This window comes from Limulus polyphemus, unplaced genomic scaffold (genome assembly GCF_000517525.1).
Source record: "Limulus polyphemus unplaced genomic scaffold, Limulus_polyphemus-2.1.2 Scaffold1675, whole genome shotgun sequence".
Lineage (NCBI taxonomy): Eukaryota > Metazoa > Arthropoda > Merostomata > Xiphosura > Limulidae > Limulus > Limulus polyphemus.
Genome location: NW_013667285.1, coordinates 9681 through 25930, shown reverse-complemented (window position 1 = coordinate 25930; position 16250 = coordinate 9681). Strand labels below are relative to the sequence as shown.

At 34.0% G+C, this 16250-nt stretch overlaps 1 protein-coding gene across 1 annotated transcript; it reads right to left on the bottom strand.

The window, feature by feature from the left end:
- Positions 1–13088: 13088 nt before the first annotated feature.
- LOC106464519 (GTP-binding protein Di-Ras2-like) lies at positions 13089–14953 on the bottom strand. Its single transcript, XM_013924666.2, has one exon. It carries the CDS (start codon positions 14927–14929, stop codon positions 14198–14200), a length of 732 nt encoding a protein of 243 aa, XP_013780120.1. The 5' UTR covers positions 14930–14953; the 3' UTR covers positions 13089–14197.
- Positions 14954–16250: the final 1297 nt, after the last annotated feature.

The following is a 16250-nucleotide window of genomic DNA, read 5'->3' as shown; positions in this document are numbered from 1 at the left end:
ATTGTGGCGGAATGCTACAAGTTCTTCAAATACCTATAGAATGATAGGTTTCTTTTTTGTGAGTGTAAAACACATTTTGTTCTGAAAGACCTGACAGGTGCTTTTGTGTGTGATCGTAATAAAAGTTAAATAATCTCAAGCTATGACATGTAAGTAAGATCCTCGAATAGGCAAAACTGCAGTCCACAGCGGAGGGTACAGCCAATCGGAGAATGCATTTGGCCTCTACGTCACAGACGCTCTTTTCAATTTCACCTCATTGAAAAAAAAAAAACAAGCAGAAATTTTTAACATATACATACAATAGTTTGCTTTGTTTTTACCTTAACGTGATCATTTTGAAATCGTGTTTTAGAATATGATTACCACTTGATCACTTATATCATTATTAATATGATAACGTAAATGCAAACAGATCGGTGGTTCTGCAATCCAGTCAACATCAAGCTTTGCCCAGGAACAGTTATATTTATTTTGACTGATATGCAACTTGACATAATGTCTATCAAATCACGTACGTATACTTATGTACGGCAAATACAACTTTTAAAAAAAAAAAAGAATTCAGATATATATATATATAAAAACCTTCGGAAATTTACCGTGACCTGAAAGTAGAGAAACACACTTTGAAATAAGCGCGACCCTCTGGGAATATTAACTATCCACTCGAATTCAATTCAACTGTTTTCAGTATTGATTTTCTCACGGTAAAATGCAAATCTCAGATAGTGGAGAATTTTAATTTTAAATTATGATTGATTTAATATGTTTATTTTTGGTGTTTTTTTAGAAGGGAGAAATGTTTTTTTTTAAATAGTTTTCCACGGTTAATTGTTCCATAACTCACGATTACTGTGTTAATATTTGTTTGCAATAATAGGTGTAAATACTGAAATTGTATTCTGTGACTGATATATCGGTTCGTCATGTAAACTGTACACGAAACCAGTTTCTTATACGCATGCGAAAGGTATAGTTGTTTGTTTGTTGCCTCCCAGTGGCACAGCGGTATGTCTGCGGACTTACAACGCTAGAATCCGGGTTTCGATACCCGTGGTGAGCAGAGCACAGATAGCCCATTGTGCAGCTTTGTGCTTGATTACAAACAAACAAGTTTGTTTGTTTTGAATTTCGCGCAAAGCTACACAAGGGCTATCTGCGCTAGCCGTCCCTAATTTAACAGTGTACGACTAGAGGGAAGGCAGCTAGTCATCACCACCCACCGCCAACTCTTTTACCAACGGATAGTGGGATTGATCGCCACATTGTAACGCCCCACGGCTGAAAGGGTGAGCATGTTTGGTGGGACGGGAATTCGAACCCGCGACCCTCAAATCGCGAGTCGAGTGCCCTAACCACCTGGCCATGCTGGGCCTAAAAAGGTATACTAAAACATGCATTAATTCTGAAACCTCAATTGAGAATGAATTTTGCAACTGACTTTTTTGCCTCGCTCTGAATTTTGATTCGTGTAAAGCTTAATAGTTTAATTATAGACTATCTGATTTCTTTCGACAATTCAGGATTTGAACTAGCGGTTTCTCCTACTTACCCTGTGGAACTGGAACTTGAAATCACCAATGAAACGATATGTGTAGTTTGGTTCAGGATATTATAAGTTCCAGCACCTCAACCAAGCCTTCTAATAATTTACCTGTTGTTGCACAGCAGATTCTTACCTGCGTTTGTGTATAATTAAAAAGCTGAACTATCTTAAACTTTATTTGAATGCTATTACACAGTTATAAACTACTCTTTACCTTCTTGACCTTTTTTTTTTCATGTTCTTGTCTTTGCACGTTTTTGGATAACATTTTAAGATATTTTCACTTCGTTGTTTTGTGGTTGCTGACAACTTTCGCTCATCTAAACTTGATGATGTTAAGTTCTCATTTCGTAATTGCATATTAATTATTACTATTATATATAATATAAATGAATTATAGCAATATAAATGTTCTTGCATACTTTCATAAAATTATTTATCAACTTCTGAATAAATGATAGTATTGTTTTTATTCACCAATAGATGACAGCACTTCTTTCTGCTATTCTTTATTTACCTCATGCAAGTGATAAATTGACATAAGAAACAATTGCCAGTTAAGTGACACCATTGTTTGATTACCTTTTCTCAGGCCCATAGCCCCACACCGACTAAGAATAGTCGCCCAATTTAGTCATCTACTCAGCCTAAATGTAGAATCAGACTTGCCATTCACTTTTGATTTCTAAATTTTATGATTACTAACAGTATTACTACTTAACTAATACTGAGAATACAATAGTTTAAAGACATACTTTAGTTAAATAATGAAAACGCAAGTTTTTAGAAACTTGGTATCGAAAATAGATCATCCAAGTTAGTTTGATGTTTCTGTTTTCTAATATATTAATAAAATACATATAACACCACGTTAGTGACTTGTGCTTGCTTGCTAATATAGGCAGAAAGGGTACTTGAGTTTGAGAAAAGTAACCCACTTTCATATCTTGGCGACAGGCTCGAGTATTTATCAATAAGAAATTCTGAGCGAGTGTATAGTGTGTCAATCACACTGTATATGCTCTATCTAGTGCCCACGAGGCCTTTCGCACTATACCATAGCTCTTCAAGTCTCCGGGTATACGAAAGATATAGTAAAGGTGGAGATGCTGTTTACACTGGCAAGTCATTTGACAACATTGTTACGGTATTAAGGGCTGTGAGGGCGTTATAAGAGTGGCAGTATAATCCCATTATTCTATTAGGGTCACCCAATAGTTGGCGGTGACTGCTTTCCACTATCTTCTCTCTCTCTCTCTGGTCTTTCAGTTCAAAATTAGGGACGATTAGCACAGGTAGAATTTGTGTAGCTTTGAGCGAATATCCAAAACAAATAAACGAGTCTCGTAATATTACTGTTTAAAGAGTTTTGGTAATGTAGATTATAACACATAAAAGTACTGATACCAACAGAACAAATTCCTTTTTTTTTTTGCTACAAGGCTTTTAACCGAAACAAAATGATTGTCGAAAGTAAAGGTTACTAATGGTTGATTTCTTAAAAGTGAGGATGCAATTTATCGTATTTTAAAAATTTATCGGGACAACAGATGGCTAATACGAACTTTATAACTCTATGTTTCGTGAATGATAATTTTCCATTACGAAAGGTACACACAAGCATGATAGATCTGTTAGTACAGAAATCCTTTATTTGTATATTCTGTCCGATCATTACATGTTTGTGGCTTAAAACTGGATGTGAACTAAGCCTATCTTCGCTTGTGTAAATATTATTATTATTTATTAGGTTTTTTTGTTCGTTTGTTTGAAATTAAGCACAAAGCAACACAATGGGCTATCTGTGCTCTGACCACCACGGGTATCGAAATCCGGTTTCTAGCATCGTAAGTACGCAGACATAGTGCTGTGCCACTAACAAAGTAATAGTGCCATCATCACGTCAAGATACACAATGGGCTATCTGTGCTGTGCCCACCACTGGTGTCGAAACCAAATTTTTAGCGTCATAAGCTTCCAGATTTGCCGCTGGGGGACCTTTTTTCGATTCATTTTTGTTTATAATTAAGCACAAAGCTACACAATGGACTATCTGTGCTCTGGCCACAACGGGTATCGAAATCTTAAGTACGCAGACATATTTCTGTGAATTAAACCATAAAAATATTTGTTTTCCATGTACCTTCATACCCGGATGTATTTCTTACCGGGAATACACAACGTTTTTTAATAGAATATTTTTTGTATCATTCAAATCTATAACATATCGACATATTAGTAATTTCAAGAGACATGTGAATGTATTAAACTAAGGCATGAAAACAACGTAACAAAGTATGATTTAAGACTATTTCAATATTAAAAAAGAACCTGACAAGTTTTGGGAGCCCCTGGTTGTCTATGTGTAATACATTTGGAGCCCCTGGTTGTCTATGTGTAATACATTTGGAGTCCCTGGTTGTCTGCGTTTAATACATTTGGAGCCCCTGGTTGTCTACGTGTAATACATTTGGAGCCCCTGGTTGTCTATGTGTAATACATTTGGAGCCCTGGTTGTCTATGTGTAATACATTTGGAGTCCCTGGTTGTCTATGTGTAATACATTTGGAGTCCCTGGTTGTCTGCGTTTAATACATTTGGAGCCCCTTGTTGTCTATGTGTAATACATTTGGAGTCCCTGGTTGTCTATGTGTAATACATTTGGAGCCCCTGGTTGTCTATGTGTAATACATTTGGAGCCCCTGGTTGTCTGCGTTTAATACATTTTACGATGAAAGAGCCAATGCATTTACGTAATCGTCTAAATGTTTTTAAATGTCGATTAAAATAAAAATTAGGTAAGTTTGTTATTTTTCGTAGATGTTATTATTACTCACTAGTGAGTCTATCCTTAGCAGGACATATGCTGTTCAGACATTTCCTCTAATCTATCCTCCCTCTTCTCCCCTCCCCTCCATCATACTTCTGTGTTATCCAGACCTCTTATGTTGATTGTCAACACACAGAGAATTCCCGAATAATAAAAAAGAAAGCTGAAGTCATTGGCAGGACAATTTTGGGAAATTTCAAGAATGCAGCCAGAACCACTGAGGTGGCGTCTTCGTGAAATGCATGAAAGTGGATACCACCACTGAGTAGGGGGAAGCAGAATCGGTAATATTTCGCCATTAGAAATGTTGAATGTTACGAAAGTGGATGGTATATTAAGAAAGTAATACAGGGTCGTTAAGGAGTAAGTAAAAATGTTCAAGGATGAAAAGCTTGACACCAAACTTTAAAAAAAAGTACAATGACGTCAGTATAAGCGTTCATTGAACGAAAATCGAATGTAAAAAATAAAAATGAAGAAAACGTGACGACATTGGTGGCGTCATCAAAATAGATTAAGAAAACAAAAATTAAATTCTATTGAGACGATGCTATTTATAAATGTGAAATTCTTATTTAGCATACCAGACTACAGATAAAGGTACATAATTGTTGAGATTATACCACATTGTAAATGTTCGCTGATAAAATAAGATGAAAAGCAAAGTAATTAGTAAGTATTACAGTAAATCACTATTAGAAATCAAAGGATGAATACTAATGACGTTTCTCTCAACTACTATGTAGTTATATACAGCAAAGTAAGAGACATTTTGATAAGTATTGCAGTAAATCACTATTAGAAATCAAAGGATGAATACTAATGACGTTTCTCTCAACTACTATGTAGTTATATATTTTTGAAAATACGGCGTTCTACATTCTCGTTTTATACCACGTTTTATCAAATACTGTAAAATTTCCAGTAATTTCTATGATCTTAAAACACTGTAAGTGTGTTTAGAAACTAAAGTTGTTAGCTAGAAGTTGAATGAATCAAGGCCCTCGGCATACTGTTATTGTTAATTAGTTTGTACTAAACAGTTTTATCATCTGGTGGCGGATATTACATTTCTAATCCAGAGTTATTCTTCGTTTTAAAGTACTAACCTGTAGCAACCTTGTAAATATATACCTATCCAATTATTCGTTATAAAGAACAAGTCTTTGAAACATTTTTTACCTATCTCATTTGTTTTAATTATATTTATTGTGGTCACCACTAAGGGCTGTAATGTACAAAATATTGTTTTATCATTACTATTATTATTATTACAATGTATATATATATATATATATGTGTGTGTGTGTGTGTGTCTATATATGTATATGTGTGTGTGTATACATGTATGTGTATATATATATGTATATATGTGTGTGTGTGTATATATATATATACGTGTGTGTGTGTGTCTATATATACATATATGTATATATGTGTGTGTGTGTGTGAAAGACACACTTTGTTATTAACAGGAATGATAGTTTAGCGATTTTCCACCTCCTGTATCTCAGACTGTGGTAACCTAAACTAACATATATTTGTAGTGGACGTGCTCTACCAAACTCTTACTTTACATACCAAATTTCAAGGCGATCTAATAAGAAAAACCTGAGATATAACATCTCCAATTTCGATTGAGTTTCCTTTTTTTCTTTCTTTGCATCAAAAGTACGGAAACTTTATTTGATAGAAAACATACTTTTATGGATTTTTTCGATTGAGTTTTTTTTTCCTTTTTTTCTTTCTTCGCATCAAAAGTATGGAAACTTTATTTGATAGAAAAACATACTTTTATGGATTTTTTCGATTGAGTTTTTTTCCTTTTTTTTCTTTCTTCGCATCAAAAGTACGGAAACTTTATTTGATAGAAAAACATACTTTTATGGATTTTTTTCGATTGAGTTTTTTTTTTCTTTCTTCGCATCAAAAGTACGGAAACTTTATTTGATAGAAAAACATACTTTTATGGATTTTTTCGATTGAGTTTTTTTTTCCTTTTTTTTTCTTTCTTCGCATCAAAAGTACGGAAACTTTATTTGATAGAAAAACATACTTTTATGGATTTTTTTTTTCAAATTTAGGCCACTGAAAAATCTTTATAACCTACAATTAGGAGTTTCATTTGATGTAAATGTAAGCCACTTGTGCAAAGTTATTCAACAAAAATCGCTCATATTTAACGAGAATTTTTGTGCACGTCTACGCAAAAAAAGTCACGTGAGCTATCAGTCTAACATTTTTTATTACAGCTTCACCTAAGAGTAAAAGTGGACCGTTTTTAGTTTTTGTCATTCGGATTAAAAACTGCTGATTTAGAGCCGCAAAATTATAAGGTGAAATGACGTGCTGATACATAAATTTTGGTTAGGCCGAGCAAACTAGATTAGCAGCTTCTAGCTCAAGTTTTCAAAAAAGTCGTATGAGTTGGCGGTTATTATTGATTATTCATTGCCAACTTTTCAGAACCAATTTACTAAATTTTATGAAATTATCCTAATTAAAGAACGCTTACGTCACGTGATATTAGCTTGAGCATTTAGAATAAATAATGCATGGGATGATGACAAGAAACTATTAATCTAAATTCCATGGCGTTAGTATAAAGGAAGTTATTAATACTGTTTTAGAGAGAAAACTACCAACATATATTTTAAAGAATCTGGTTAGTTCTGTAAAGTGTAGATCTGTTCCGCATAATAGGGTTGCGATCGTAAGGCTAATGTTGGTTACTATCGAGTGTCACTTTCTTACTTGCTGTGGTTTGTTGGTGTGGTCTAACAAAAAGTCATGATATCTAACCAACAACACCTTAGGTGGGAAAAAAAAATTGCCGTATGATGGTGGGTAAAACAAAATACGCGGCCTGGCTTACTAATGAATGAATATTTGCTGTAAAATTCGTATCAATGCTATAAGTGTAGCCACCAGTTTGTCCGCCAATTTTGATTTCATTCCCATGAGTCGCACGCTGAATCCTTTTTTGGCCTCACCTTTTTTGACACACACACACAACACTCGCTGTAGTATAATATTGGAGTATTTTGTTATTCGCATCCACAGGTGAAACGTATTTGTGTTCTGGTTATATATACATAAATTTCATGCAAATTGTGAACTAAATTCAGACTTTCTATACTGTATATATATATATATGTGTGTGTGTGTGTGTGTATAATATGAATATGTAAATTTATATACATGGCAATGTACATTCAAAGTATTATGTAAAATGAATGAATCTTCGTGAAATAATATGTTTTGTTTCTCCATGTTCAACTTGAACATCAGCCCATTGACTTCTCTGAAAAATATTTCCAATGTTAATCATATTTCTTTCAGTTTTTTCACAGCCTGTAATCCCATAGTGGACCACAAAATTTGGACCCTACACAAGTCCGATAACAACGTATGTGTGTGAGACAGCTGCATGTACAAGTGACATAATGGTAACAAGCAGGATTTGAAACAAAATGGAACTCACATGTTTGTAAAACTGGTAATTCATATTTTAACTAAATACGTATACAAATCAAAGGTTAATCGTGTATCAGTGTTTCAACTAGAATTACAAGAGGGTTAGACACTAGTTATAACAAAGGGTAGCTTCAGTAGTTATAGAGGCCAAAGTTAAAGATAACTTTAGAAATAATCATTTTGTACTGCGATGAAACGGTAGCTATTTTCGAAGGTAGAATCAACGACATAATTTTGAGTTTTTTTGTTATAAAATGCACTTCACACTATTCATTTTTCGATAAAAAACGTTACTGAGATGCACTTTGTTCTTTATGTCTATCTTGCATTTCATAGCTAGAATGGCCTTGGTATTAAACATAATAGTAACAGTAATTCATATGCTTAATTAATACTCAATGTATAAAGCCTTAAGGTTGAAACAACTCACGTAACTATAGGTAAAACTGATGCGCAATTAACACAAAACGTAGTAAAATTTAATAATATTAAGTTAATACTTACATTATAAAACAAGTCAAACGAATCGTCTGTTAGCATAAACTATGTAGGCCTACATAAGGCAATTTCAACATCAGTCTAATTAGTCGTTGACTTTGAATGTTTTTAATAACTATAATTTGAAAACATATAACTTACTAGTAATACTAATAGTATTACATAAAGATAATTTTATGACTTGAAATAGGCCTAGGCATTATACGTATTTAAAGTTAATATAAACATATTGCCACTTGAACTGATTAACAATGAAGATTTTGATTAAAATTTAGACCTATTTAATATTATAATCCTGCTGAACTTTAGTTTACGAGGTCTGTAAATGACTTTCTAAGGAGGTTGTTTAAGGTCTTACCAAGTATATTTAGGAGCAATCACCATTAAGCATTGATGTATTGACTGTTATTCCTTGTCCGCCGTGTTTTGAATGAAAATTGAGTTACGTTTATTGAGTGTCGTTAGCGTTTCAGGATGGCTAATAACGAATAATACAAGTGTTTGGTGGATACTTTTTGAGGCAAGTTTCCTGCATATTTCAAATTATATAAAACTGGCTCGAATTTTCTTTTGCTATTTTGCTTAGACTAGATATAAAATAGACTACTCGATATTGTTACTGTTAGTTACCATTTTAGAGCTATCCTAAATTTAGGGTTAATACCTACTTAATTTTAAATATGTAAGTCAGTTATTTTAAATGACTGATGTAAATACAAGACAGTGGGTTTGAAGTTCTGAACTCTAAATCATTTACTAAAAAAAAAAAAGCTTTGTCGAAATTTATCATTTCTCTCTTTTTTTATCTACGTAAATAAAACAACGTAAGCTTTTGTTATCGATGGATCCACGTTATAAAACAGATTTTTTTCGTCTTGCTTTGAGAATTTCTTAAAAAAAATCGAAAATTGTTGACATTAAAATGCGCGTTCCTCCTCGAAATTCGGGCTGTTCAAAGAAGTTTGTGTTAGCCTACTTTACAATTTCGATCTATTTATGTTCAATATAATATAAAATAGCTACCAGCTGGTGTGACGAACGAAGGAGAAGTAGAGGATCTAGGAGGGAAGTCCGTACTTCCATTCACTACCCCCCCCCCCCCAGGGGCACAGCGGTATGTCTGCGGACTTACAACGCTAGAAACCGGGTTTCAATACTCGTGGTGGGCAAAGCACAGATAGTCCATTGTGTAGCTTTGTGTTTAACTACAAACAAACAAACCATTAACTAAAAATCATTCACTTAGCCCTATTTGATGGCCCAGTTTGCAATGAACTAATGAATTAATTAGGGCAAAGTAGGCACAAAAAACAACAACAAACAACTCAATCAATACTACTCGCAATAAGCCTAAATCTCTACTCACAGCAACAAAGTATGCCTGTCCAGCAACGTATAATTTTGAGCTTGAAAGTTTCAGTTAAACTTAAAAGAGTTTTGTCCCGCTTCCTATAAAGGTAAACTCAAATGTAGAACAGTGCAGTAGCAGGCGATTTTTAGCTAGCAGACGACGTACGCTAATAAACTGAGCATATGTACACTTTCCTAGGAATTGTGGGAATTTCAGCATTTTGTTGAAGTTTCCAATTTCTTTTCATAGAATAAATTTCAAGTAGTCACTGCTACAGAACATTTTGTTTGATATTTTGAATTTAACTTCTGCAAGGCGTATGTATCCAACGTGGTGAATTTGAAAATAAAACATCTTTGTAAGATCAAGGCGATCTCGAGGCCGCGCCGAACGGAAATCCAAGATGGCAAAGACCATTAGGCCTAAAAAAAATCTAAGGTCTAAGTATATGCAAAGATTTGAAATAGTATACATGTCTATGTATAGTACGAACTACATCGTCGCACTAGTCTTCGTTCGTTATAATCTAGCAAGTCAGGAAGAATATTTTTACAAATAATTATTACGACGTGTTATTCAACCCTCTCTTGTTTTTTAAAAGTTGTTAAACACGAATAGCAGTAAAAAAAACTTGTTTCATTAGTTTATATGAGAAAGTTGGTGGTAAAGCACTCTGAACGACAGGATGGTTCAGTAGCTTGTCCCAAGTGTTTTGGGGAGGAAACTATGTTATTCCATGTGCTTATGACGGTTACGAGAAAGAGAAAAGACAGTATCCAGACAACCTTTAGAGCAAATTAAATAAGAAACTGAACCATTACAGGTGTAGGCTTATTTGAAAGTATTATACATATTAAACTACAAAAATGATTTGTTTTATTAGTGATTTTGAGAATAATTTAGATTAGTCTTTAAAATAGTTACCCTTGACATGTCTAATTTCCCTCATGTGTGTCATCATCTCAACTGTTAATTCATTTGAGATTTTAAGCCATTTCAATAAGTTGAATGGTCGATACTTTTTGTTGAAGTATGAGAAGAGCTGTCTTGTGTTATAGGAACTTACAATCTAATATGGCATTAGTGATGTAATTCTGTATCAAACTCAGTTAAAAAATTGTACAATGAACTGCGTAGAACATAATTTTCAATATGTGCATTTCTTTTCATGATTGTCTCAGGTTATCTTGGTTTAATTTGTTCTTTTACTTTTGCCTTTTCACTAGTTGATTAAATAGCATTTTGAGTTATTTGTGTTAAATCACATGATTCTAATAATATTTAACATGACTCTGACAAATCTATAAAATGTCATCTGATTCAAGGAATATAATCACAGACCTTTGTCAGAGTCATGTTGAATATTATTAGAATCATGTGATTTATCTATAAAATATCATCTGATTCAAAGAATATAATCACAGAACTTTGTCAGAATCATGTTAAGTATTATAAGATTCATGGGAACTAACACTAAAATTATCAAACTCACGAGAAATAACTATAAGACATGTGTCTTAACTATGGAATTTTGTCAGGATTTGCAAGTCTAGTTTTCTAGCCAGTTCTTAATACTCGGTTGTTTTCTAGTCACTTTTAAATATCAAGATGTTCAAATGTTTATCTTGTGTTTTCTGTTCGCTTATTACTACCAAGTCGTTCAATAGTTAATCCTGTGGTTTCTGGCCAATTCTTCAAATTGTAAGATGTATATTAGAGCATGGAAGTCCAGCGAAGGATAAGATTAGTCTTTCTCCTCAAGGTGTATGACTTATTGAGTGTTATATGACTCTAATAAACGAGGTTAACTTTGTGTATATTAGAGCATGGAAGTCCAGCGAAGGATAAGATCAGTCTTTCGCCTCTAGGTGTATGACTTATTGAGTGTTATATGACTCTAATAAACGAGGTTAACTTTGTGTATATTAGAGCATGGAAGTCCAGCGAAGGATAAGATTAGTCTCTCGCCTCTAGGTGTATGACTTATTGAGTGTTATATGACTCTAATAAACGAGGTTAACTTTGTGTATATTAGAGCATGGAAGTCCAGCGAAGGATAAGATTAGTCTTTCGCCTCTAGGCGTATGACTTATTGAGTGTTATATGACTCTAATAAACGAGGTTAAGTTTGCATCGATCTCACTCAGATGCGGGTATCGGTTCTTAGGTTTCTATTTTTACTTTTTCTAACTTACATTATTCCTTCTGAGTTGTAATTTTGTTTCTTTGAAAGTTTTCTTCGTTGACTTACCAGCTTATAAATCACGTTTGTTTTTCTCTACTCATCGCTATGCTCCCGAACAGATCTGAAAGAGAATGCAGATCACGGCATCTGAACGTGTATCTTCTTGCGCACGGTTAAAATGTCGATGGGAAGCAGCCTACAGGGACGAAGATCATGAACACCGCGTGCACCCATGTAGTTCTACTTATGTTAGGGTCTTCCTGAAGATTTTACTGAGCATTACGTGTTAGTCACGTATTCAAACTGTTAACAGGGGGTTTATTCATACAAATTAAACAGGTATTGTACTAACTAAACTCGTAAAGGCCGTTGACTAATGAAAGCACTTTAGAGTCACTTGTAAGCACGTGGTATAAGATTGAGAACGATGTGCACACCTTGTTGGATCATCACTTCTCGGTACTTGAAGAATGTAGTGAAAGTGAATAGTATATGCTTTTAACATATTTAATCTTCCGCCTGTGATACGTTATTTCTTGGAATAAAAAAGAACTATTTCTTCTGAAGTTGAACGAAGTTTTAAAATTAGACAAAAGTTAACACACGTGTGATTAAGTCACCCTTTTAACAAACATGTTAACTAATGTTTTGTCAATGTTCGCTCACATTATAGTGAGTCACTAATCTTTATAAAAGTGTGTTGAAAAACACAGGTTTAGAAGAAAGTTATTTCTGTTCGAGTTTTGATACACCGAAAGAATGTCATTGCTTGAAATATATTTGTAGAAGACATAAAACCACAGTCGCGTGTTGAATTTTTCAAGATTTAATTTGTAAGGTTGATGTACTGAAAAACAGGAGCAGGGTTTTTTTTATATAGTTATTTTTTGAAAATTATACGTTGATATCTTTAGTGGGGTGTAAAACTCATTTTTTTCTGTAAGTTCTTTGAAACCTTAAATATTTTAGTAAGACACTGTCATCTTTGTTTAATAGGTTACTTTGTAATAACCATATAATATATATTCTGTGCACACCAAAGGCATCTTGGAATGAAGCTTCTGGGAATAAAATCTGATTTCCAGTTCCCTGTTGATATGAAAAAGAGCATTATACTGGGGAACCTATTGTGGATCTCGTGTAAACCAAGAAATATTAAACATTCACACCAGAGTCAAAAATGACATTTTTCAAACGAAACGTTGTTTTATTCAACAAACATTACACTGTCTAATACTAACGTAATAGAAGGATCGGAAGCACAAAAGGCCAGCTATGTTATTTGATAGTTGTGCTAATTGTTATGTGGCGTGGCTTGCTTTAGTGCTTTTTTAAAGTGTTCTAAAGATAAAGCTATTCAAGCGTTAACCTTCTATTTTCTAGCCAATTCTCGATAATCAGTTGTTCAAGTGAAAATCTTGACTTTACCGGCCACTTCATGATATTCAGTTGTTCAAGTATTAATCCTGTGTTTTCTAGTACTTCTTAATACTCAATTATTCAAGTATTAATCCTGTGATTTCTAGTACTGCTTAATACTCAATTATTCAAGTATTAATCCTGTGTTTTATAGTGCTTCCTAATACTAAGTTGTTCAGGTGTTAATCCTGTGTTTTCTAGTACTTCTTAATACTCAATTATTCAACTGTTAATCCTGTGTCTTATAGTGCTTTCTAATACTAAGTAGTTCAAGTGTTAATCCTGTGTTTTCTAGTATTTCTTAATACTCAGTTTTCAAGCCTTAATCCTGTGTTTTCTAGTGCTTCCTAATACTCAGTTGTTCAAGCGTTAATCCTGTGTTTTTTAGTACTTTGTAATATCTAGTTATTCAAGTGTTAATCCTGTGTTTTCTAACCAGTTCCTAATACTCAATTATTCAAGTGTTGATCCTGTGTTTTCTAGCACTTGTTAATACTCGGTAGTTATCTATCAAGACATTTATACAAAACGCATGTCATTAGAAAACGTAGTAATTACTTTGCCAAAATTTAAAAAAAAAAAAGTGATTTATCCAAAATTATTAACGTAAAATTGTTTTGCACCATAATGACGTCACATTTTAAGCAAGTTATGTGATTTGGCAATGGCGTTAGGACGTGATCAGTATTTGATATGTATGTTGTATCTTCACCTTACTTTACACATTACGTTGCAACATTGAAACATCAGCAAAGCACACTCAGGTATTCCCGTCAGTAGGGGGCGCGCGGGTGAGCCCTGAGTTGGGATCGGGCAATAAAGTCAACTAAGTAACACAATACCTTAACAAAGATACAAAGAAAGTTAAAACAAGGGAGTGTAATAGTTTCAAGATACGATACAGTCATTCGTCTCATTGTCACTGTGAACGTTCTCTCGCATTTTAGATACTTTCTTGCTCACACGACGAATTAAACTGCGACTGCGTGGTTCGCTTTTTTGATATCCTTCCTCTGGACCTTTGGCTTTTCCACTAGATGCGTGTGCACTGGAGCGGCGGTGCAAGCTCGAAGATTCAGACTGAAATGGTATTTTAGCCAAAATAAGAAAGGATCGGAAAAGTTCCTTCATGTTGACGTTATCCTTTGCTGAACATTCCATTAATTTGACCCGAAGTCGAGGGAGTTCACAGAAAACCCATTCGGCTACGTCTTCCTTGACTAGCTCGCGCCGTTCACTAGCCAAGTCCAATTTGTTTCCAGCTACAATTATGGGAACTCCTTGGAAATCCGTTCGCTGTTCCCGAATCTCCTCAAAACATTTCTTCAGGGTTTCGAAGGACGTCTTGCTGTCTATGGTGTACACCAGAAGGAAAGCTTGCGCATTGGCTATGGAAAGTCGACGCATGGCTGGAAACTGCATGTCGCCCGCAGTGTCCAGAAAGTCCACCTTCAGAGTCGTGGTACCCAAGTCGAATTCTCTGTAGTGCATGTCCTCCACAGTAGGGGAATGTTTCTCAGTAAAAGTGTTAAACAGGAACCTCTTGATGATGGAAGATTTACCTACTCCCGTCCCTCCCAGCACCACCAGTCGAACTTGATAGGATGAGCTCTCTCCCATTGTTGTAACTTAGGCCTCGAGGTTTTCTAAATTAACATAAGTAAGAGTTTAGCTGTAGTTTACATTACTTATCTCCAAATCAACTTTTACTCCTCAGGGAGCTTCGTCATCATCATCATAAAACTAGGCACAGTTTCTATCAATGTTATCGCACTTAAAACCTCTTTTTTTTTCCACAAGAGCTAAGTTAAAAGCTTCCGTCTTCGTTTATTACTATAGATAAGACTCTCTACATTTCTTAAATTATATATAATCATGACATTACTTCGGAGGAAAAAAAAACAGATGATAAGAAGTTTGACTAGCTGCAAAACATTGAGCTTTAATAAACGTCCTTGAATTTCTCTCTCTCAATTTTTAAAATCTTTATATCAGAATTCTACAGAATTATAATACTTTATTGCATAAATTAAATCGTGGATAAAAAAAACAGACCAAAATATCGTTAACAATCTGTCACAAAGATACATATTAAATTCGTGATTACAACTCTTAAAAAAAACCGGTTTTGATGAGATTTCTGAAGATGTCCTTTCTAAACCATTTTCAACAGATAAAATATATTTACAATAATATCTCTGTATCTCTGGTAATATATTTAAGTACCTTTCATTTTATTTTTTGTGCTGGACACACTTTTGCGATTGGAACAGAGATGGTGTTTATAAATTATTGAAAAATGATTTTATGCCTTATGGGGTCAGAGCTAAGTTCCAGGATTCGATTCCCTGCAAAGAACAGAGTGCTAAGAGCCTATTGTGTAACCTTGCACTAAGAAAAAGAAAATAACAACACGTAAAATGAGATTAGTTTTTACTTTATCCTTAACAGTTAAAATCCGCATGGTCTAAAAACAATTTGTTTTTTTTAACATAAGCTGTAAGTATTTTCATCACATATATATAATCAGTAGCATCATTATTAATAAATTATATTCACTAAATAATTCGTAATGTTTAATACGTATTCTATCATATATCACAGACAGTTACTTTTCAGACTAATATTGTAACTATTATATATAAATTGTTAAAGGTTAAACCAGGAGCGTATCACAGAGTTCGCGTTGGGGATCAGGCCCCCATTAGAGAGTTCTGCCTCCTCATCTGAGATATAGTCTTTTAATATTTTTAAACTTTATACTCTCACTGACATGAAAGGGTTAACTTTTTGCCTCCCAAACTACCTCTTTGCCCCCCTTTATGCTCCCCCAAGTAAAAAGTCCCAAAAGTGCCACTGAGATTTCGAACATTTTTTATTATTACTTATATTAAATGTCAAAAACTGTATCTACCAGAGTATTTATGCTAGTCTCCGCTAG

Coding starts and splice junctions, on each gene's coding strand:
- LOC106464519 (XM_013924666.2), bottom strand. CDS start 14,929: ATGGGAGAGAGCTCATCCTATCAAGTTCGACTGGTGGTGCTGGGAGGG.